Source organism: Sinocyclocheilus rhinocerous, unplaced genomic scaffold (assembly GCF_001515625.1).
Source record: "Sinocyclocheilus rhinocerous isolate Xijiao unplaced genomic scaffold, SAMN03320098_v1.1 scaffold1697, whole genome shotgun sequence".
Classification (NCBI taxonomy): Eukaryota; Metazoa; Chordata; class Actinopteri; order Cypriniformes; family Cyprinidae; genus Sinocyclocheilus; species Sinocyclocheilus rhinocerous.
The window spans coordinates 1,137,594-1,160,196 of NW_015629509.1; the positions used below are offsets into that span (position 1 = coordinate 1,137,594).

The 22,603-nt window shown below is 33.7% G+C and overlaps 1 protein-coding gene across 1 annotated transcript in view; it reads right to left on the bottom strand.

Annotated features, from left to right (window-relative positions):
* LOC107739030 (matrix metalloproteinase-16-like) overlaps nt 1-21,913 on the bottom strand; it is a 56,910-nt gene extending 34,997 nt beyond the window's left edge. The window contains exons 1-3 of the mRNA XM_016550998.1: nt 21,484-21,913; nt 4,729-4,877; nt 3,119-3,241 (exon numbers count right to left, since the gene is read on the bottom strand). Coding sequence (XP_016406484.1) covers nt 3,119-3,241; nt 4,729-4,877; nt 21,484-21,594 — 383 coding nt within the window. The 5' untranslated portion in view covers nt 21,595-21,913. The remainder of the gene's footprint in view (nt 1-3,118; nt 3,242-4,728; nt 4,878-21,483) is intronic.
* Nucleotides 21,914-22,603: the final 690 nt, after the last annotated feature.

Sequence of the window (22,603 nt, forward strand, 5' to 3'; positions counted from 1 at the left end):
TATATATATATATATATATATTACTAACTCAACTGATTGTAAATATATCTATTGATTTTCACTTTTACTTGACAACATTTACAAAAGAACACAGTTAATCATTCTTTTGAGGCAGTTTAATTGAATCGTTTACTGGTTTACAGTTTATCTGAATGATTCATTCACAAACCAATCTGAAACAAAAGCAGTTGGTTCTGAATTCTGACTCACTTTCTGATTCATCTTCTTACACAGACTCTGATGCTTAAGCACATACAATATCATTCACTTTAGAACTTCTATCTGATATGTTTCCCGTGGGTTACTTTAACATTTACTTGAGGTACCTTCATGAGGGTATCTCTTCTTATACAGGTACTTAAGTATGACTATCAGGTACTACAGCATAGTGCTTGTGTCTATAGTGTATTAGCCAAAACTCTCAATCAACTCAGTAGCAGCTGTTTTCTCAAATGTGCTGAGGAATTTAAACTGTATTAAAGCTGTGCCTCTTCAAATATTTACAAGACATAATATCTCATGGAAACCTAAGCTCTCTATCTCTATTTCTCTCTCTCATTCCCTCCAGGTGGTGCAGGATGGGGTTTGGATATCATCCGCATACAGTTGTTCTGTCTGTGAGCGCAAACTATTAGATCAACATCTGGCTTCCACTGTTCATGTATTTTTTTTGTCTTTCTCAGCTGTACTTCCCAGAAATCATAATCCTGTCTTTGAACTTCATGGTCCTTCAGATATTTATTTTCCTCTTTAGGCTTAGATTTTCAGCTCAGCTGCTGTGAAGGCTTGTTGTTAGAGCCGTGTGAGGTGTTTTACAAACCTTCCTGCCGTGTTTCTCATCTGTGACATACAGAATTGATTCAGTTTAAAACAATCACTGAGAAAAGAAGCATAAATTTGCATCAAGTCTGGATGCCAGAAAGCACTTGGTTGATGACCAGAGCCAGTGGAAATCGTTTCCACAATCTAACCGCGTTAAATCACAGAGACAGGTAGGGGTTAAGTGCTTGTCAAGAGGGCACAATGGTTATAATTCATAGATCACGTCTTTTGGGGTTTGAACCTGTAACTGTTTGGCTATCAGCCCAGCTCTTTAACCACAAGGCTACACCACCACCACCAGAAGGAAATCTTTCCATGGAAAATCCAACAGCAGGGATATTGTCCACTAAACTAAGCAGGGTTGTGTGCCTTTCAGAATTAAATTGAGGGTATGACAGTTATATACTAAAAATGGAAAAAATTTTCCTTTGTGTTTTTAAATGGGTCATATGATGCGATTTCAATTTTTCGTTTCTCTTTGGAGTGTTACAAGCTCTTGGTGCATAAAGAAGATCTGTAAAGTTGCAAAGACTAAAGTCTCAAATCCAAAGAGATATTCTTTATAAAAGTTAAGAGTCAGCCACGCCTACCTAAAACGGCTCATTCTAACACGCCCCCACATGTCTACATCACTATGTGGGAAGATTTGCATAACACCGCCCAAATGTTCAAGCAAAGAAAGAAGGCGTAACTTTTATCCTCGCTGTAGTATTGTTGTTGCCGCCACCATGTCGTGAAGATTCTGCTCAGCCTGGCTACACACACACACACACACACACTCCTGCCTAAAGCCACCATTCCATTACATAATCATAATCTCTCTCTATCGCTCTCTTTCTCAGTAGGCCGTATTGTTTGACTTATGTCATATCAAAAGATACACTGGTCTTTTGTAATTTGTAACACAATCAGAGCAGGCCAGAGAGTTTAAAAGCAGAAATGTGAAGCTGGAGTTTTTTGTCAAAGCACTCACATTAATTATTCAGTAAGAATATTTGTTATTTGAGCTGTTCAGCTGTCTAAATCTTCCTTCCGAGGTGAGACCATGTTTCTAGGTGGATAAACTTCTGTTTATGTTCTACAGTGGTGTGAGTTTATCTGTCACAGCCATCACACAAACCCACCGACACAATACTGTCAGGCAAATTATTTTGAGGCAAATGTAACATGTTATATTTGAATATAAGTCATACATGCATAAACTGTGGGATTATCAAAGAAATATTGCATTTATAGAGAGCATCATGTTGGTATAATACATGTCACAACAATACAAATCACTTGTCGCTGAGGTTATATAAGAACAATAACTCATTGTAAGAATGTTAGTCAGAAAAGCTGCTGTATATGCCAAAAATGTTTTCAAATTTATAATAATCAGAAATGTATCTTCAGTGATTTCTGAAGGACCACGTGACACTGAAGACTGGAGTAATGAGACTAAAAATTCAGCTTTGCATCACAGGAATAAATGACATTTAAAATATATTAAAATAGAAAACAGTTACTTTAAATTGTATTAATATTTCACAATATTACTGCTTTTACTGCATTTTAACTAAATAAAAGCAGCTTTAGTCAACATAAGAGACTTCTTTTAAAAACACGAACAACTTGTGAGCCGCTGTATGTATGTATATAAGAGTTGAAGTAATTTGAAAAATAATTTGGCTTGAATAATTTAGAGCAACTAGATCCTTTAATCTAGTCATTCAAATAAAGGTTTGTAAAGACAGAGGGAAAGAGGCCAGCTGGGACAGGGGTAGAGATGAGAATGTTGGATTTAGGACGAGTGAAGGGATTTTGGTGAGGTGAGGGAGAAGAATCTGACAGCCTAATTCTCTCAGCACTGCTGCTGGCACTGCAAAAATCATTTCCTTAATCAGTATTAGTGTCATCTTCCAGTAAACATATTTAAACATCCTTAAAACAAGACACATTTATACTTGAGAAACAAAATTGCATAAAATATTAAAACTTGTTTTCTGAGAATATATTTTGAATTAAGTGTGTTTTTCTTACCCCATTGGCAAAAAGTTTTTTTTTTATTGATTCAAGCATAAACCTCACTAAATAATGTTGGAATTATGCTTAAAAGAAAAGTTAGAAAAATACACTTTCTCTGAAGTATTTTAAGCAATTTTGCTTCTAAACAAAATGTGTCATGTTTTGAGGATATTTACATGTTTGACTGGGATTTTATTTTTTTCAGAAATTTCACAGAAATGCACAAACAATAAATGCATTTCATAACACACACACATACACACAAAGTAAGTGTGTTTTTGTAACTAACCTGTATGTGATATGTTTATGTTGCCATTTCTGCCCTGTGAGGGCGTAACGTCTTTTTCGCACGCTAAATTTCGAGGCACCGCCGAACTGGTCTGGCACCCCACATCGTGGCTTCTTCATCCAGCTGAGAGAGAAAAATAAGTGGATTCATTAATATTTCATTGCTCCACACTTGTGACATTCAGCCCAGCCTGTCTGAGCTTCTACACAACACTAAAATGTTCATAGATTAATTGGCATTCTGGAATAACCCCTCAAAATACACAAGGTTTCCATCATATCAACCGCATTAACTAACTTAACATGGTCCACCATGTTTTCAAAGACAAATATCTAGGCCAAATATCAGCCAATTAATCAAATTATATGATATAATGTATGGTTACTGTATTCATAAAACTGATCCCTCTCGATCCCCTTCAATTAGAGTTCACACAGAGAAAGAGGAGCCAAGACAAGTATGGTTTTGAAAGCAAGAAACAAATCACAAGAGAAAAGTCAGCCTCACCTTATGGTGATATCACTATGCCGAAGCAAAAAGGAAACAAAAAGATCACATAAGAGTTATGACATCACCAGGATCCTAGCGGCCAGATGTTGTATATCAGTGTTTCCCAACCATTTTTGACGTTTGCAGCCCTTATCAGACAGGTTTGAGTGTCTTTCAATAATGCCAAACTAGAAAAATGTCTTAAATAAAGGTTCCAAGAGGTTGTTTTCGCAGTGATGCCATAGAAGAACCATTTTTGGTTCCCCAAAGAACAGTTCTTAAAAAAAAAATCTGTTAAGAACATTTAAAAAAAATTTTAATACATTTTCTTCACTATAAAGAACCTTTTCTGGAATGGAAATATTCCATGGATGTTAAAAGTTCTTCATGGAACCATAGATGCCAATAAAGAACCTTTATTTTTTTAAGTGTGTGGTTGGGAATCATTGCTATACACCAAATTCAGTATGCATTTTTCATATTGTGTTTTAGATTTTGAGCAGTTTGTAAAGGCATTTCTAAAATAAAATCAGGTAATTCCCCATCCATTACCCTTCTGAAATCAGTTTTCAAGCTAGTCCGGGGTGGTTTACGCTGATCTCGCTTGTGGTTTAGCTATTTACATTCATACATTTCACAGATGTTTTAGCCCCCCAAAAAAATACGTTCAAGATATAAATTGTAGTCAGGTTAGACACCATATTGAATTTAATGCGGATGAAAACGAGACTGCGAGGGATAGATTTCACAATGGTACATGCTGTATAGAGGTCCCAGATCACTTCAACTTTCACCACTTTCAAAACTGTTTTTCCTGTCAAAAATTAAATATGACACTACCCTGATTAAGGTCTATTAGGTCTATTCCCTAGGAATTTAACCCATGACTTTGGCATTACTAGTGCAGGTGTCGGTAGAGACAGTCCATGATGGGGAACTAAACATGCTGGCAACCGTCTTTGTTGGTTTTCGCAACGGTAAAGTATGGCCACTTATTTTGTTGTACACAGTCAATGATGTTAAAGAGTCTCTGAGAAGAACAACATCATGTTAAACTTCTGACCCAGAATCAGCTGATATTGGATTGAGTGACCGTGTGAGAGTGTAACTGCTATACTCACTCAATGGTGTTCTTATCCAGTTCACCGGTGACGTTAAGGCCGTAGAGACGCTGCATGGCAGCGATAGCAGACTGCATGGTCTGTTCTGACCGCAGGACGGACATTCTGGGGTCAGTGGAAGGGAGGTAGCCATACCTCTGCAGCCAAGCCTGAGAGTGAGAGAGACCTTTGTTTAAATGTTACTTCTGTGGGAACATATATTATTTTAAGCATGAGTCGATGCATTAATACATTTTCATTCTTCGCATGCTGAGTGTAACATATAACCGTAGCTTTACATGCAAGGCTGAACTAACTCCTATGTTTCTAATTAATGTGTAATTATCATAATTCATCACATTAATTAATCTCACATTTGTATATATAAATAATGTATTACTAATATATATCCGTATTATATAATAAAAATATATTTGTATTATATATAAATACATGTATGTTAGTATGTATAATTGATTTGTAATTTGTAATTCATTTGTAAATATAAAAAAAATTAAAATAGTAGTTCTTGTTTACGAATATGCAATTATATATAAGTGTGTGGAGTTAAAAATGAATAATGTAAAAATATAAATAAATGTAAATAAATTTGAATATAATTTTTATAAATATAAATATATTTTTAAAATGAGATTTTATGCATATTTTATTAATTGATTTTTTAATATATATATATATATATATGTATATTTATATATTTAAGATTTTATATATTTAATTAATTCTTAGTCCACAACTTACTGAAATATGCAATTTATGATTAGTTAAAAAAGAAAAATACACACACACACACACACACACATATATATATATATAAACTTGTTACGCAATCCATTAAACAATCCACCAATCAAATAAGCCTTGTAATAACAATTTTTATTTTCATTTGTTCACCACTTAACTGAAAACACTTAATATAATATAATATCAAAGTATAATTTAATATAATTGAATTATTTTTTTAACATAGCTAAAATAACTAATAATAGAATACATATGAAATTGAGAGAAAAAAACAACTAATATGCCTAAGTAAATATCTAGACATAACCAGACAGAATTGTATTCTCTTATAGCCAAATTAACTCATACTGACAGAGTTTTCTGTAGAAACATGGCCGCTGCTACCGTTACTGCCATTAGCAGATTAAAAAGAAGGTTGAGTTTGTTTTGAAGTGGCTTTCTCATTAATGCTGGAGAGAAGCGGTAGTTAGTGCTTACACGGATCCTCTGCTGACCTATCTGCTGCCTTCAGCCAACAGCCAAATGCATCACAACTCTACAACACTCATCATGACACTGAGTGTGTGTGTGTGTGTCTGTGTGTGTGTCTGTGTGTGTGTGTGAATTATCATCTCTCCTCTAGCTATAAGAACATCCCTGTCCTAACGTCCCTTACGAAAAAGAAGTTTATTCAAGTGTGCTATTAGTATACTTCTTTTAAACTAAAAATAGGAAAGTATACTTTTAGTCTACTTCGCAGAAATTGGCTTTATGTACTTCTCAGAAATATACTTAAAATGGCATTTGTTCATTCAAAGGTCTTTTATGTTCTCAAAAGATTCATGGAACGGTTTTCTTCTAAAACGTTTTAGTTGAAAACTCGTCTAATGTTTTTAAATGTTACTGTTTCAGAATGTTCGCGAAATGTTCAAAAGTAAAAGTTACCATAATGTTTACAAAATATATGTAATGTTCCATTAATGTTCTTATAACCAAGAAAAAATTAAATGGTTTTTAAATGTTTAAAAAATTTACATTTTGAATGTTCAGAACATTCAGAAATAACGTTTTCATAACATAATGGGAATGTTAGTACAACTTACCGTTTCAAGACTAAACAAACATTTTCGAACATACATCATACAACTTTTTTAAGTTGAAACAACATTGTTTATTTATTTATTTACAATGTATCTTTGTTTGCTGGCATATTGCTTTTTTAGTAATTCGACACATTACTAACTAGTATAGTATTATTTAGTATACTAACTTTCATAAAACTTAGACTGTGCATTAAGAAAAAATACTTAAATTAGACATTATATGCCACATGCAAAGAAATAACTGGCTTGAAAATCAGAAAATCTACATAAAATACAACTGGGTTTCTGTTCCTTCTTTGCTTGGACATCTATTATATTTGCACACAGAAAATGAAGCTTTTTTGCATTGTGGATCATTTTCAGTCATGAGAATGATATTTATTTTGCACTGCTGTAATGAGGATGATATTTATGCAAAGTATCATTTTCATATGCTAAAGAAAATTTCAGTTTTGGGGTGAAATATGAGCTAGATATTTCTATGGGAGATTTACAATTGTTGTTTTTTTTAAAGGTCCTGCAGCTGGCAAACGTAATTTGATGACATACTAAACTAAAACACATAACACGATTTACCCAAGTACGACATGTTCCTGGATCAACATTATTTATTTGTCCTGGAATAACTTTCCTAGCAAACAATCATAGGCCAAACCATGTCCCTAAGGTTAAACCTAATCCTAACCCACCCTTACAATCAATGGGAATGATTGCACTAAACTTAACTATAAGCTTTAAACAAATGTTGTTTGAGGTCGGCAAGAAAATTGTTCCAGGAACATGGGCTACTCAGGTAAATCATGTTAAGGAGTTTAATACAGAAGTGTTTATATAAATTATATTTTTTTATTTGTATGCGTTTTCATTTTCATATATGTTTTAGTGATTTTGTTATGTGCTTTTGTCATCTTTGTATATATTCATTTTTATTTACATTTTTAGTAATTTTAGTTTTAGTCATTTTGATACTTCAGCTTCAAATTATTTCTTTCAGGTAAGCATTAAGTTGAAGCTTTTCATCTAATATTTAGATTTTTTTTTTAATAATTATATTATATAAATTAGACTTTTAATATGTTTTCATTTTAGTTTTAGTTTACATTTGAGTAATTTTGTTATGTATTTTATGTTTTTTGTTTTTATTTATGTTATGTTTTTGTTATATTATGGGTTTTTGTGTTTATTTATTATTATTTTTTGTCATATTTCTATATATACGTTTTTTTTATTTTGGTTTTGGTTTTGGTTTTAGTAATTGTGGTACTTCAAAATCCACTTATTTATTTTAGTTTTCCAAAGCAACATATCTTAGATTTTTTAAGTTGACGTTTTTCATTTAATATGTAGAATTTTAATTTATAATTATATTTATATTCAATATATAAATTAGATTTTTATATATGTACAAGTTTTCATTTTAGGTTTGATTTACATTTTAGTATTTTTTGGTTTGTTTGTTTGTTTGTTTTTGCCGTCTTAGTTCTTTTTTTATTTCTTCTAGAAATATTTATTTTGGTTTTAGTTTTAGTAATTTTGGTACTTCAACTTCAAATTATTTATTTTAGGTTAGTTTCCAAAGCAACTTGTCTTAAGATTTTTTTAAGTTTAAGTTTTTCATCAAATTATTTTATTTTATTTCATTTTTCAATTACCGAAAACAATTTTAATAGTTTTTTTTTTTTCGTTTTAGTTTTCACTCAAACTAAATGTTTTTTCTTTCTACAAATTAATTTTAGTAGAATCATCTGACAATGTTCAAACTTGAATGGATAACTCAGGTTTACTGAGCTATGAAAGAGCAATATCTCATCTAGGGTCAGCTAAAATATGCATAACACATTTAGACCTACCAACAATTTAATTCAGAATTTCTTAACAGAATTTTTACTGGTCGACCTTCAGCCCGACTAATGGCACGTCTGGTCAGGAAAGTGTAACGCTGTGCTAAAATATCCTGTATTTGCATTCACTCACAGCATGCTGTTAGCTAAACAGCGATCTGTTATCTTCAGATGTTTTCCCCTGCACAGGAATCATGTTTTTAACTGGCACAGGCATTTGGCACTGAAAGTCAGACTTCATGAATAAAAACCGTAACCTAATTTGATGTTGGAACGGGATCCAAGGAGATCTATGGTGGTTCGGGTTTACAGACACATATGTGATGAGGTGTTGCATAATGCACAGACCTGAAGTGAGTGAGGAAACCAAACCAGAGCAGCAAATCTGTCACGTTTTTGTAGGCGGCATTGTGCAGGGGTGCTATTATTCGATTGCACAACTCAACACAGTTATTGCTGCCCAGCATCTACGCCCAACACTTCATGTTCCTCTGTTTGTTTAGGGTGCTGAGGGACATTTTTCCAGAAAGAAGAATGACCAACTATTTTCAAGCTTTGTTTCAAAACCTCAACCAAACCCAAAAGGTTGCAAAATCCTGGCAAAAACCATGAGTATAAACAAACACAGTGCAGCTCAACTTAATCTGTGGGAGGTATGGTGCGTTATTGCGTTAAGTACTGGCAAGGTTTTAGACACGCTGTACTATTTAAACCAGTAACCTTAAAAGTGAAGTGTGAAGTGTTTGTTTGAAAGGCCTGACTGGTTTAGCCATAACATCATTGGCTTAACCAGTGTTGTGGGACTATTTGTTTGTTCAAACTTGGTTGAAATCATTATTTTTGCAATTATGTTTAGTAGTTTAGTAGTGAAGCAGAAATTACATACCACAGGACTTTTAATGGCTAAATAGCTATATAAATAGCTGAATACTGTAGCTAATTTGGGTAGATCATATGTTCCCAACCCTTGTGGTGTCCACAGACAAGTTTAGAGAAAATTGTGTATTATTATTATTAATATCAATAATACATTAATTAAAGTTTAATTTAATGCCATTAAATTGAATTGAATTTATTTATTTGACAGATTTTGACAATTATGTTTGCATTCTGCTTTCTAAGGACTGTTTTTAGAGACAAGATTAGAGAGAAATTGTGTATAATATAATATAATATAATATATAATTAAAGTATAATTAAATATATAATTCAATACAGTTTAATTTTATTTATTGTACATATTTTGACAATTATTTTTGCATTGGAGAGAAGTTTTGTAATATAATATAATATAATATAATACATGTTTAAAGTTCAGTTTAATGCAGTTGAATTTCATTTATTTTACAGATTTTGACCATTTTTGAATGACGTTTTGAGAAAAATTGTGCTATTATTATTATTATTATTATTATTATTATTAATAATGCATGTTTAAAGTTTAATGTCATTCAGTTTAATTTAATTGATTTATTTTACAGATTTTGACAATTATTTTTGCATTCTGCTTTCTATAAACTGTTTTTAGAGACAAGAAAAATTGTGTAATAAAATAAAATAAAATAAAATAAAAAAATATAATATAATATAATATAGTAATACATGTTTAATGTTTAATTTAATGCAATTTAATTTAATTTATTTTACATAATTTATTTACACATTTTGATAGAATTATTTTGCATTCTAATTTTATCCTCTTGAGAGCCATCTGTTTTTCAGTTGTCCTAAGATGAACTGCACCACTCTCATGCCTCAATACGAGATTTATAGTATGCTAGCTGGCATCCAAACATTCACATATAATTAGCGAGGAACACAAAACATTGTGGAAATTATGATAAAAAGAAGGATAATCCGAAGCGTTTGGCACTTTAGGTTCATCCTCATGTTCCCTGGTGTCTAAACTCATTTCTTCTTCCAGCTTTCCTGTGTTATATACCCTCTTTTATCTGCTGATGATAGACAGCTGAGCTCCACACAGCAGGTCAATGTTTTCTAACACCTCTCTGTCAATCACCTTATATCAGAGCAGAGACACATTTAATACAGTAAAGATAGATACATGCGTGTTATGTAAGTAGAGAAATAATCAGAAAAGGTCTCCTCTGAGCTATGGATTATTTAGTGTATGACTGGTACATTTGGCCGTATCTAGTCAACGTTAGTGTGCCTTTAAGACAGGGAGGGGATTTTGTGAGGACTGAAGTTACCCCAGGGGACCTATAGAGGGAGAGAGCGTGTTCTGAGGTGCTTTTGGATTTGGGAACACTTGGCATGTTTGGTGCAGCTTCAAGAAGATTGAGGCCATTAAAAACCACAACCAGGATACAACAAGATACGTTGGCTCCTTGGATGTGGACTGCATGCCAAATGAACAAAGAGCTTTGGGCCTCCAGGTGTATTTTGGTGAGACTGACATTTATTTACTTGGCAGATGCTGTTGTCAAAAGCACTTTACTGTAATTTTTTTCACTCAAGTGTCTTGCTGAAAGACACTTTGGACTACAAGCTTTAAGTTATAAGCCCAGATATTTAACCATTTAGCCTCCCAACTCGTTCATTCCTTGTTTCTTATTTTTTGCTGAAAACTGTTAGCTAACTGTTGTTTCTTTGTTAATGAAATCTTGATTTTTGAAACCCATCAGCCATTCATGTATGATTATGGATGTGTTCCAAATAGCAAACTAGTCAATGAGAAAGATATCCGTTAGCATTTCCATTCATCTCATTGGCAGTTACACATCTACTGAAGGACTTTCTGGAAGAAGTGAGCTGTCTTCTTTGCTCATAGGTACATTTTTCATGAGCCAATCACATGAGCCATAAATACCATATGAATAACATTCAGGAAAATGATGCGTGTAATTCCTATTTTGTAGTATTGCACACTGAGTCTCAAAAATATTGGTCACTAGGAAAATGTTTACTGTAATATAATGAAATATTATATATGTGATTATACATTGCTTCCAAATGTTTTATTTTGTCAGAGTGCACAATAATTTTTCAAAAGTTTTTTTAATAGTACATATGCTAGTACCCTCTTTTTGAACATAATAGTGTTATTTTAGTATTATTTATATACTAATATAGCATTTATTAGTATTTTAAATTAGGATTTAATTTTTATATTTTTAGTTTTTATTTTTATTTTAGTAATTTTTTTTGTTTGGTTCTTTTGTGCCAGTTGTATTATTATTATTATTATTATTTATTTTTATTTTTATTTAAATTTTAGTTTTAGTAATTTTAGTACTTGTTGTCAAAAGCACTTTACTGTACCTTTTTTCACTCAAGTGTCTTGCTGAAAGACACTTTGGGCTACAAGCTTTAAGTTATAAGCCCAGATATTTAACCATTTAGCCTCCCAACTCGTTCATTCCTTGTTTCTTATTTTTTGCTGAAAACTGTTAGCTAACTGTTGTTTCTTTGTTAATGAAATCTTGATTTTTGAAACCCATCAGCCATTCATGTATGATTATGGATGTGTTCCAAATAGCAAACTAGTCAATGAGAAAGATATCCGTTAGCATTTCCATTCATCTCATTGGCAGTTACACATCTACTGAAGGACTTTCTGGAAGAAGTGAGCTGTCTTCTTTGCTCATAGGTACATTTTTCATGAGCCAATCACATGAGCCATAAATACCATATGAATAACATTCAGGAAAATGATGCGTGTAATTCCTATTTTGTAGTATTGCACACTGAGTCTCAAAAATATTGGTCACTAGGAAAATGTTTACTGTAATATAATGAAATATTATATATGTGATTATACATTGCTTCCAAATGTTTTATTTTGTCAGAGTGCACAACAATTTTTCAAAAGTTTTTTTAATAGTACATATGCTAGTACCCTCTTTTTGAACATAATAGTGTTATTTTAGTATTATTTATATACTAATATAGCATTTATTCGTATTTTAAATTAGGATTTCATTTTTATATTTTTAGTTTTTATTTTTATTTTAGTAATTTTTTTTGTTTGGTTCTTTTGTGCCAGTTGTATTATTATTATTATTATTATTTATTTTTATTTTTATTTAAATTTTAGTTTTAGTAATTTTAGTACTTTTTATTTTACTTCAGTTAGTTGCCAAATCAACATTAATTCATTTTTCTTTTTTTTTTCTTTTACATTTTTTTAAGTTAACATTTTTTTTATTTAATATTTATATTCTAAGAAAAAAAAAATGTTAATTTGTAATTTTTATATTTTGCAAACAATTTCATTTTTAATAGTTTTATTTTTAGTTATAAAACTATAAAAATAACACTGGAACATAGCCATTGCTGAACTCCAAAAAGGTCAACCAACATCACACAATATGATTTAGGCCGGGGCGGACCTGACGCCGTAGTCTGTTTGCCGAACCACGCCACTGAACTTTCAGAGCTGATGTGCTTCATGGATCACTAGCTAATAAGCCAAACGAGGCCTAATTAGCCTCATAGAAACATCAAAGCTGAACCCTAAAGGCCGTCCGAACGCTTCATTAGCAATGAAACGCCCTCAGAGAGAAGATGTGACCATGGCAACATGTACAGATGGAGTATAGATCACAGATAAATAAGTGACTGTTGAGCTTGCCTTGTCAAAAATACTGTAAAATCCTTTGTTCATCTTTAGAAGCGAAATATCTGTTTTTTTTGTTAAAAAGCTAAAAGTATAAACATTTGGATCTGTGGTGCTTTCAAAGCAGGAATCCAGACCTGCCAAGTAACAGCAACACTTGCTCAACCACTGGTGTGAGTTTGGGGCGGGGCTATCTATTTTGTTCAGGGAAACCTGTGTGAAAACAGTCAATATTTTGGCAATTCCAAGTGAAGCTAGAACTCAGCAATTACAAGTAAAGCTAGAACTCAAGTGAAGCTAGAACTCAGACTGTTGAGTTTGCCTAGTCCAAAATACGTCACATTCCTTCCTTTAAAATCCTATGTGCATCTTTAGAATTGAAATATCTGTTTTTTTATGTTAAAAAGCTAAAAGTGTAATCATTTGGATCTGTGGTTCTTTCAAAACATTGTTTGTCTGAGAATCCAGACCCGCCCAGCAACAGCAACACTTGCTCAACCAATGGTGTGAGTTTGGGGGCGGGGCTATTTTTTGTCTGACCAGTGACAGACAAGGGGTGTGTTCAGGGAGACCTGTGTGAAAACAGTCACTATTTTAGCAATTCCAAGTAAGGCTAGAACTGAGTTGCCATAAATGTTTTGCTGCCTCTCTGTATATAATATGCTGTTTCTAAGCACATTGTTTAGCTTATATTAAAAACGTACCTTTTCACACAATGGCGCTTAACTGCTGTCTGTTTTAGCTGAGCTGCGACACTAGACACATGGGATCTCTTGCGCCACCTGTGCTTAAGTGAGTGTAAGTGTGTGTGGGTAAAGGCTATCACTCTCTGGTATCAGTTTTCACACGCACTAAATGATTCATTTGGACACATACCAAAGCGTCATATCGCACATGGGATCTCCATGGCTACCCCCTCCGTCTCATGCCCTCCATCAACCGCTGCCGACTGTTTTGGCCAAATGTCAGAGAATGTCACAGTTCTCTAACGGATCTAGCACGCTTTTAACCTCTCAACCCAGTTCCAAACAAAACATTTTCATTCATTCGCAGTTCATTCCCTCCAGAGAGAGCTTTGTGTCTGTTGCTACAGTACATGTTCAGAATGGAGTACTAGCATAATGCATATTGCTCAGTATTGTATACAGCCTAGTATTTTATAGTATGTGAAGCACATCTTACGGTATCCTAAAGTGTTGTTCATTATGTTGCATGTTTAATTTAGTGAGTGACATCATTTTGCATTTTTTATTTAGCAAATTTTGTCTTTATGTTATGACTTCTTAAATGAATAATGAAACATGAATTAGATATTAACTTTATGCTTCTATTTCATTCGTCACATTTCAAATGGAAGGAAAAAAATACCAAATACATAAATAAATAAAGTTTTTTCTTGGATTATGACATTATTTCCATGTTACTATAAAAACACAGTTTATATATAGAGACGTTTAAAAGTTTGTTTGATGAATAAATCATTGAAAAAGGCTTTACTGTCACTTTTGATCAATTTAATGTGTCCTTGCTAAATACAAGTGTTCATTTAAAAAAAAAAAAAAAAATCACTGACCCTGAACATTTGAATAGTAGTGTATACATTTCTCTCACACACACAAAATCAGTAAAACACACACATTACATTACATTACACATTTTTTGTAATATAATCGGACAACTTTTTGATTACTTTTTAGATTTTGACCTAACTTGTTTTTGATTTAAATAATATAATCTTAATATAATCTTAATAATATTAATATAATCTAATACTTTGAATATACAGTACACTGTAAAACGTGATTGATTTCAAATTATTTTGATTTGTTTCAATTCAAAAATACAATTAAATAAGACTACCTTAAGTTAAGTTACACCAACAAAAGTCATTTTCAAAGAGCCAGGTTATGTCAAAATTGCATTTTTATACTGTATAGTCAGTGTCTATGCCATGTAGAAGTGAGCTTGCCATCAAGTCATCACTGGAGTGAGCTCCAAGGACATTTTTCCAGGTCCCTACAGTGTCAACAGAAAACCCCAAAGATCTCAAGAGAGCTTATAGTGCCATGTGCGTCTGTTGAACAACAGCAATCACCCATGCCATTAAAGATTGAAGAGCAACAGTCTCTTTCAGCACACTAACATTACGCCAAGGAAAACAGCAAGAGACGGCGCGAGCGAGACAAAAAAGAAAGAAAATAACGTCCGGGGAGTAAGAAAGCTAGAAATAGACATTGCATACAGACAGAACCACGCGTTTGGGTTGCACTGGTGTGCTCGCTTCTCGCAGGACAGATAAACAGACGGATGTGTCGTCCCCTCCCCAGTGAAAATCTGCTCGCCGTATAGAGCCAAACTGACATCAGAGAGACCATGTGTGAACGCAACATGCTACATGAAGCACAGAGCACTACGATCTTGCCTGGAAATGCACACGTTGACACAATGTATGAACAGAATGCATGCATGCATTGATGCTTGCACAAGCATAGGATGACGTTGTGCGCAAATGCAACAACCGTTAACAAATAAGAGCCGAGAAAAAGTCAACAATCTACTCGTGTCCTCAGTAGGCCTCAAGACAGAAAGCGGCGCTCAGAAACACTGCAAAAGCATAAACACATGATGAAGCGAACGATCTAATAAACATTTGAGCATCTGTTCATTCATGAGCCTTCAAAAGAAACTCTCATGTTGTACTCAGGAACAAAACCGACCTAGTCAAATGGCTCCATTATTCAAAGGGTTCTTGTGATCGAATCTGTCGGCCAGTGAGAAAGACAGAACTGAACCCATTCAGTTGGGCCGTCACGGACTCTGTGCTCAGCAGGACGCAACCTCACTGCCTCTAGTACACATATAAAGTTAAAGCGAAGGGCTTATGGGATGGGTTGCGCATTGTGTATTCTCTTTGAAGCTGTGTGTTGTGTTGAGTGCCGAGTGTGAGAGAATATGTGTATTATATGTGCAAGTGTGACAAAACCCAAAGCGTGGCTCGGAATAATGTGATTTTGCACCTGATACTCAGAACAGATTAGCTAAATATAGGCCTAATATGACCTGTTCAACCCAAAACACTGGCCATACAATTAGGGCTCGGTGATATTTTGAATATTTTTGAAATATCTGAGATGCCAATCCTTCATTACTCATAGATATGCGAGCTTTTTAACAATGTTTTTGATTTAAAAAAAATTATTAGTCAGATTTGTTTCAATTCATTTACATGAATCAGTTCAAATGGTCTATTTAAATCGATTTGATCAACCCCAAAATGCTGCTGTACATTTAGGGCTGGGCAATATAATGAACAGTTATGAAATATTTGAGATGACGATCCTTCCTTGTCTTACAACTCTCAATTATGAGAGCTTTAAAACATTTTTAGTATCATCTTTAATTTATCAAAGTAGCATTTAGAGTCGGTTCAATGTGTCTGAATCAGTTCAAACTGTCTATTTATATGAATCAGTTCAACTCTGATTCAGTGATTCATTTGCATCATTGCTCAAAAGTGTTCATGGATGTCTCTGCATAGTATTTTCCCACTCCAAATGCTGGAATTAAGTTAGGGCTTGGCAATATATTAAATATTTATGACATTTATGACATATTTATTTAAGATGATGATCCTTCCTTCTCCTATGATTCTCAGATATGACCGCTTTAGTACCGTCTTTGAATTTTCAAATTAGCATTAGAATTTGTTCAATTCATATACACGAATCAGTTCAAACTGTCCATTTATATGAATCAATTCAGTTCTGATTCAATGAATCATTTGCATCATCACTCAACAAAATGTTCATGGAAGTCTCAGCATAGTTTTATTATTCTCAGCATAAAAAAAATGTTTTAGTAAAATAAATATTGCTGTTTATGGTATGTGATGTTATATTTGTACTGGAAGCTTAGTATTTTTATGCAGATTTTTAATATAAAAACAGTATTATTTAGTAAACAACAGTTTGGAAACTGTTATTTTATATTATATTTTACTGTATTTTCATTTACTTGCCTACACTGTAAAACAAATTCGGTAGTTTTTACAAAATAATTTTGGCAGCTGTGGTTGCCAGAATAATTTTGTAAAAAATACAGAAAAACTGTAAACACATTTACGGCCCAAAACTGTAAATTTTACAGCATAAAACTGTAATTTACAAACAAGAAAATTTGAATGTAAACCAGTAAATTCAACAATGCACACTGCTATTAAAATCTGTTTTGTACCTTTAACATACTGACAACCACCATAATAATGCAGGTGGTAAAAGAGAAAGCCACATGAAGAATCAAAGCTCATCACAAGTAGTTTCGCCACAAGCAGAAGCATATGCTAATATATAGAAGGTGCACAGAGTCATTCATGCAAACACAAAACACCATCATGGTAACACACATGATACTTAAATAATGCATTAAACTTTCATTAAACGACAGAAGATGTAACATAAAGCCCAAATATACATAACTAATAACAAAAACTATTAAAAAAACATGATTATTTAAACAAAATACTTTCAAATGTGGAGTGTCATGCAGGGAATTCTGGGAATATCAGTTTACAGGTTTTTTGTTTATTTGTTATTTTTACTTCTAAAAACTGTAAAATTAACAGCATTTTACTGTAAAATTACATGTAAAAATGAAGAAATGTCTGGTTAGATATTTTACAGTTTTTCCCTGTATATAGTACGGGAACTTACTGTTAACCTATTAACAGTTTTTTTCCGTAGCGTTTTTACAAAATTTTACAGTTAAAATTACACTTATTTTTTACAGTGTATTTTGTCTAAAAGAAGGTCATTGTTTGAGTTAGTTCGGAGTAAATGCAAAAGTAGATATATTATAATATCATGGATTCTTCCGTTACGTCATCCAGTGTATGCACGTGTATTTTGGGGTGAATCACTGTAGCCATGGTGGTAAAAATAACATTCGCTCTTGTTTTAATGAAAGATTAGCAAAATGATAGAAACTGCAAAAGAAAGTTGGAGGCTGAACTCCATCTGACTCTATTCACGCACACACATCATGTTATACGAAGTGACAAACATCATCCAAACATGTCATTCTGGAGAGAATACGCCTTTGTTGGAGAGATGTGACAGAGCTTTATCTGTTCACAGTGACGATTTTCTGTAGACTGACAGCTCTGGCGCTATTTTACAGCTTGCTGCGTGCGTTTTCGCAAGACGTGACGACTTAAATCTATACAATGAATGAAATAACGCCTCCATAATCCAAACGATTTATATTAATACAACGTTTTCCATTTAATAAATCGTACTTTTTAATTAAAAAAATAAATCAGTTGTGTCCCCGGGAGATAATTCCTCGGCTGGTTCTGGGAGGCCATTCTTCAACTGAAAGCCTCGTAAAGACCTGCAGAGAGCAATACGTATGGAGAGCGCGAGAACTGCCAAGAAAAGATTACATGTCCATTGTCAGCTTTTAATAATTTGGCTTTCTGAAAGACCAAATAGTTTGCCAATGGTTTCTTTTTTAACACACCTCACTGCCTTCGCCGCACACTAGTTAAATCCCTCTTTTGTCTGTCTGTCACACACTATTAATAATGTCTCTCTCCAAAACACACACATACACACGGAGACAGAAAGCGAGCGGGAGAGAGAGAGAGACCTTGTCTACTGTACTGAGAGTGTGTACATTGTACGTTTGAAAAGATATTGAACCATAACACAATAAAACTAGTTTAATGTGTCTGGTAAAACAGTGTTAATCATGTGGAACTGCAAGGAAGGGAGGAAATTGAGGTGATGCTGTGGCCCAGTGACCAATCAGCTCCTGACCTCAGTCCCACAGAGACGGTCATGACCTGTACAGATTTAGGTTAAACTACAGATCCGTCATTTAGAAAGACAGAGACTTGTCTTATCCCTCCAAAGCCAATGTATGTCTGTGCACAGGAAGCTACCAATATAACCCTCTGCCACTGCCACACCAGCAGAGCATGTAAGCCAAACCGCACCAATAAACATCAATGTTTTACATCAGTGTCCTTTTATAACCTCAGACAAGTGGAAAATGCATTCTGTCTGTCTCCTTGATGCTTTTTTACCCTGGCAGATTGAATGTTTGATTCACGCAAGGCTTTCTTAAAGGGACAGTTCACCTAAAATCAAAGTTCTGTCATCATTTACTTGCCCTCATGTCATTCCAAACCTGCATTCTTAAAAAAATTGGGGTTTTAAAGGTGGTTTTTGCAGCAATGCCATAGAAGAACCAGTGTGAAGAACATTTTGTTAATCTAAAGAACCTTTTCCCCCTATAAAGAACCTTTTGTGGAATGAAAATGTTAAAAGTTCTTCATCAATGCCAATAAAGAGCCTTTCTTTTTTTTAAGAGTGTGTATGACTTTGAGGAAAACAAAACAAGATATTTTGAAGAATGTTGAGGTCCAAAAAACATTGAAACCCATTGGCTTTCATTGCATGGACAAATTTTGTGTACAGTCTATTGGTTTTAGTGAGTTAATGATGACCGAATTTTTGAGTAAACTATCCTTTTCACTCTTGAAATTAAAGGTTCCAAAAGAGTGTTTTTGCAACAGTGCCATAGCAGAACCATTTCGGGTTCCCCAACGAATCGTTTTCTTTCACTCTTAAAAATAAAGACTTTTTATCGGCATCTGTGGTGTCATGAAGAACCGATAACATCCATGGAAACTTTTCATTGCACACTGGTTCTTTATGGTGAAAAAAGGTTCTTCAGATTGTTTAAATGCTCAAAAAAGAACTGTTTCTTTGAAGAACTGTTCCCTGAAAGGCCATGAAAGCCCGTTTACAATCTTGAAAATAAACGTTCTTTATTGGCATCAATTCATAGAACCTTTCCAAATCCCAAAATGATCCTTATAGTGGAAAAGGAGGTTCTTTAGATTATTAAATCTTTACTAAGAAAAAAATATGTTTCTTTTAAGAATTGTTCACTAAAAGGTTGCTGAACCTAAAATTGTTCTTCTATGGCATCATTGTGAAAACCCCCTTTTGGAAACTTTATTTTTTAAGAGTGTCGTATGAAGAATATTTTAATAATCTGAAGAACCTGTGCGATGGAAAGTTTCCATGAATTTTAAAGCTTCTGCTTGGAACCACTGATGCCACTGGTGCTTTCTTCTAAAAAGAAATCCAAATCAGTCCAGTGAAGAAGTTTGTATCAAGCTGATCTGATTCATATACTCTGTATTCTGCTTTGCTTCTCACTAATTTATACAATGGGATGCTTAAATACACGGTGACTGGGGACTTTAAAGTGCATGGTACTGTAAAATGTTATTGAATTGCTGCTGTCCTGAGAAAGCCTCTAATCTCAAAGGGTCTAAAATAGCAATCTTCCGAGAGACAGAAAGAATAACGGTTGTCAGGATGAAAATTTAGGGCGTCTCAAGCTATTGTTTGCTTTACCGCAGATTTTAGGCTCCTTAAAGACATAAAGGGCATCTGACACAACTGTCAAGCTCATAAACAGGCAGTCTGGCTCTGCAACACCGTCCAGCGCTTGAGGAGAAAAACTTTGTCCTGAACACACTTCACTATTCCAAACAACACAAACAGCTGTCTCATTTGAGCATAACTTCTGACCGACTGTAAATTCACAGCGGACTTTTATAATGTTGGCACGTTTCGAAGGCAAAAGCTTTCTTTGCTGCTTTGCATGAAATGCCGCTGCATTTCTAATAAAAAACGAAAAGCTGAACTGTAACAGCATGTTTACCGTTACAATATTTAGGCTGTAATGACAGGTTGACTTCTTTGGTTACTGGCCGGATATCAAGTCATGTCGAGTTGATTTATTCCACCCTTTGGTGAATCAGATTGTGCCAATAGAACAAACCTGAGTGTGTGTGTGTGTGTGTGTGTGTCCAAAACAGCAGGAAAAGCTTTTGGAGCGGAATAATGGAAGTGTATGGACTAAACTCCTCTTTCCTCTGAAGGAACACTTATTGTGCACATAGCATATATAGTACATAGTACACAAGCACTTCACTGTGTTTTTCAACAGATTAGCTATAGACTGAAGTAGCAACATCATGTTATGCATAAATACAATGCACTACAACAGTGATAATACTAGCAAAAGTGTATCTGCTTCACAACACAAGCTGCATGCTGTTTTTTATTTACTAAGCAACTGCACTGTAACTTGAACACTAATTTCGAATGTGTTCCCTTGTGTGATACATTAGCATATTTGACATTGATTTTTATTAATAAGTTAATGTATAAATCATAAACCCTCGGTCTTAACAGTAAACATTCACCCACAAGTCTCAGAAATAACAATGCAAGGCATTCATCTGCATTGTTGTCATTTGATCAACTTTAATTTGTGCGTGTTATAGAGAGATTAAACGTGCAAAGCTTGAATCGGTGAACTGCATTAGTAGTTTGCATGCAAAATGGCTCAATCCCGCGCAGGGTTTATTCTGTATGTAGAGCTGTGAAGGACATCAACATCATCTCTTCTGTGGATCTCTTACCTCCACACTGAATTGCTGCTCCTCACCGTCCACAGCACATAAAATCCACAGCAAGAACTGCGCGCACAAGCAATTCAACCCTCTTCTATTGTGCAGTGTTAACAAAACCATAATGACCCGTATTTATTCGTTTTGGCTGCTTTTATTAATAGTCAATCAAAAAGCAAAGAACAAAAGAAGGAATAAATCCCCCTGGTCTCAGTGGGTTGGAAACATTAGAGGCAGACAAACAGTCGTCACGTCGAGAGATATAATAATAATGATGATATCATATCACTCCGGGAGGCTCTGGTCGCGTTGTTTGCTTCTTCAGAGTTCGTCTCTTCTTTGTCTCCCGGAGGCGCAGATGTGATGATGATGATGCTCAGATAAGTCACATTTAGTTCTGCTGCTCCTCTTCTGCTGAGCGCGACGGACTGCGAGTTTTCAACCATACCTCTCCCCTCTGCGCATGCGCGCTGAATCCCACCTCAGCGGAGAACCCACGGAGAGCAACGTCACGAAATCCGAGCTCAGAAACCCAACACCAAACTGGAGTAAATAAACAGATACTGTACTATAATTATAATAATAATAATAATAACTAAAACAGTAGATGTACATTTGATTGCCTTTATTAAATTGTATACAGGCTAACCTATTTATATTACTACATTTCAAAATCTACCAACATATGTAGGCTACTAAATGTTTCAGTATGTTTCGGTATATATAACATACACACACGTTTACAAATTAATAACAAATTAATACATACTGTTAAGAGTTGTTTGTTCTTTTAATCAAACACACACAATTAATATGAAAATGATATTAATATAAAATTAATGAATCAATATGCTTAATATAATAATATATAATATGTGTGTGTGTGTGTAGCCTATATATAACTTTTTATTTACTATATATAATAAACTGTAATATATATAACACATATATATGTGTATTTATAACACATTAATACATACAATTTTGATTTAGTCTTTGTTCTTTTGTATTAAGGTTAATTTGAATATAATATATTTAGTAAAATAGTTTAATAATATTTAGTAAAATAAAATTAATATATCTAAATTAATTTAAGTCATAAAAATTATATTAATATTAATTAAATTATATA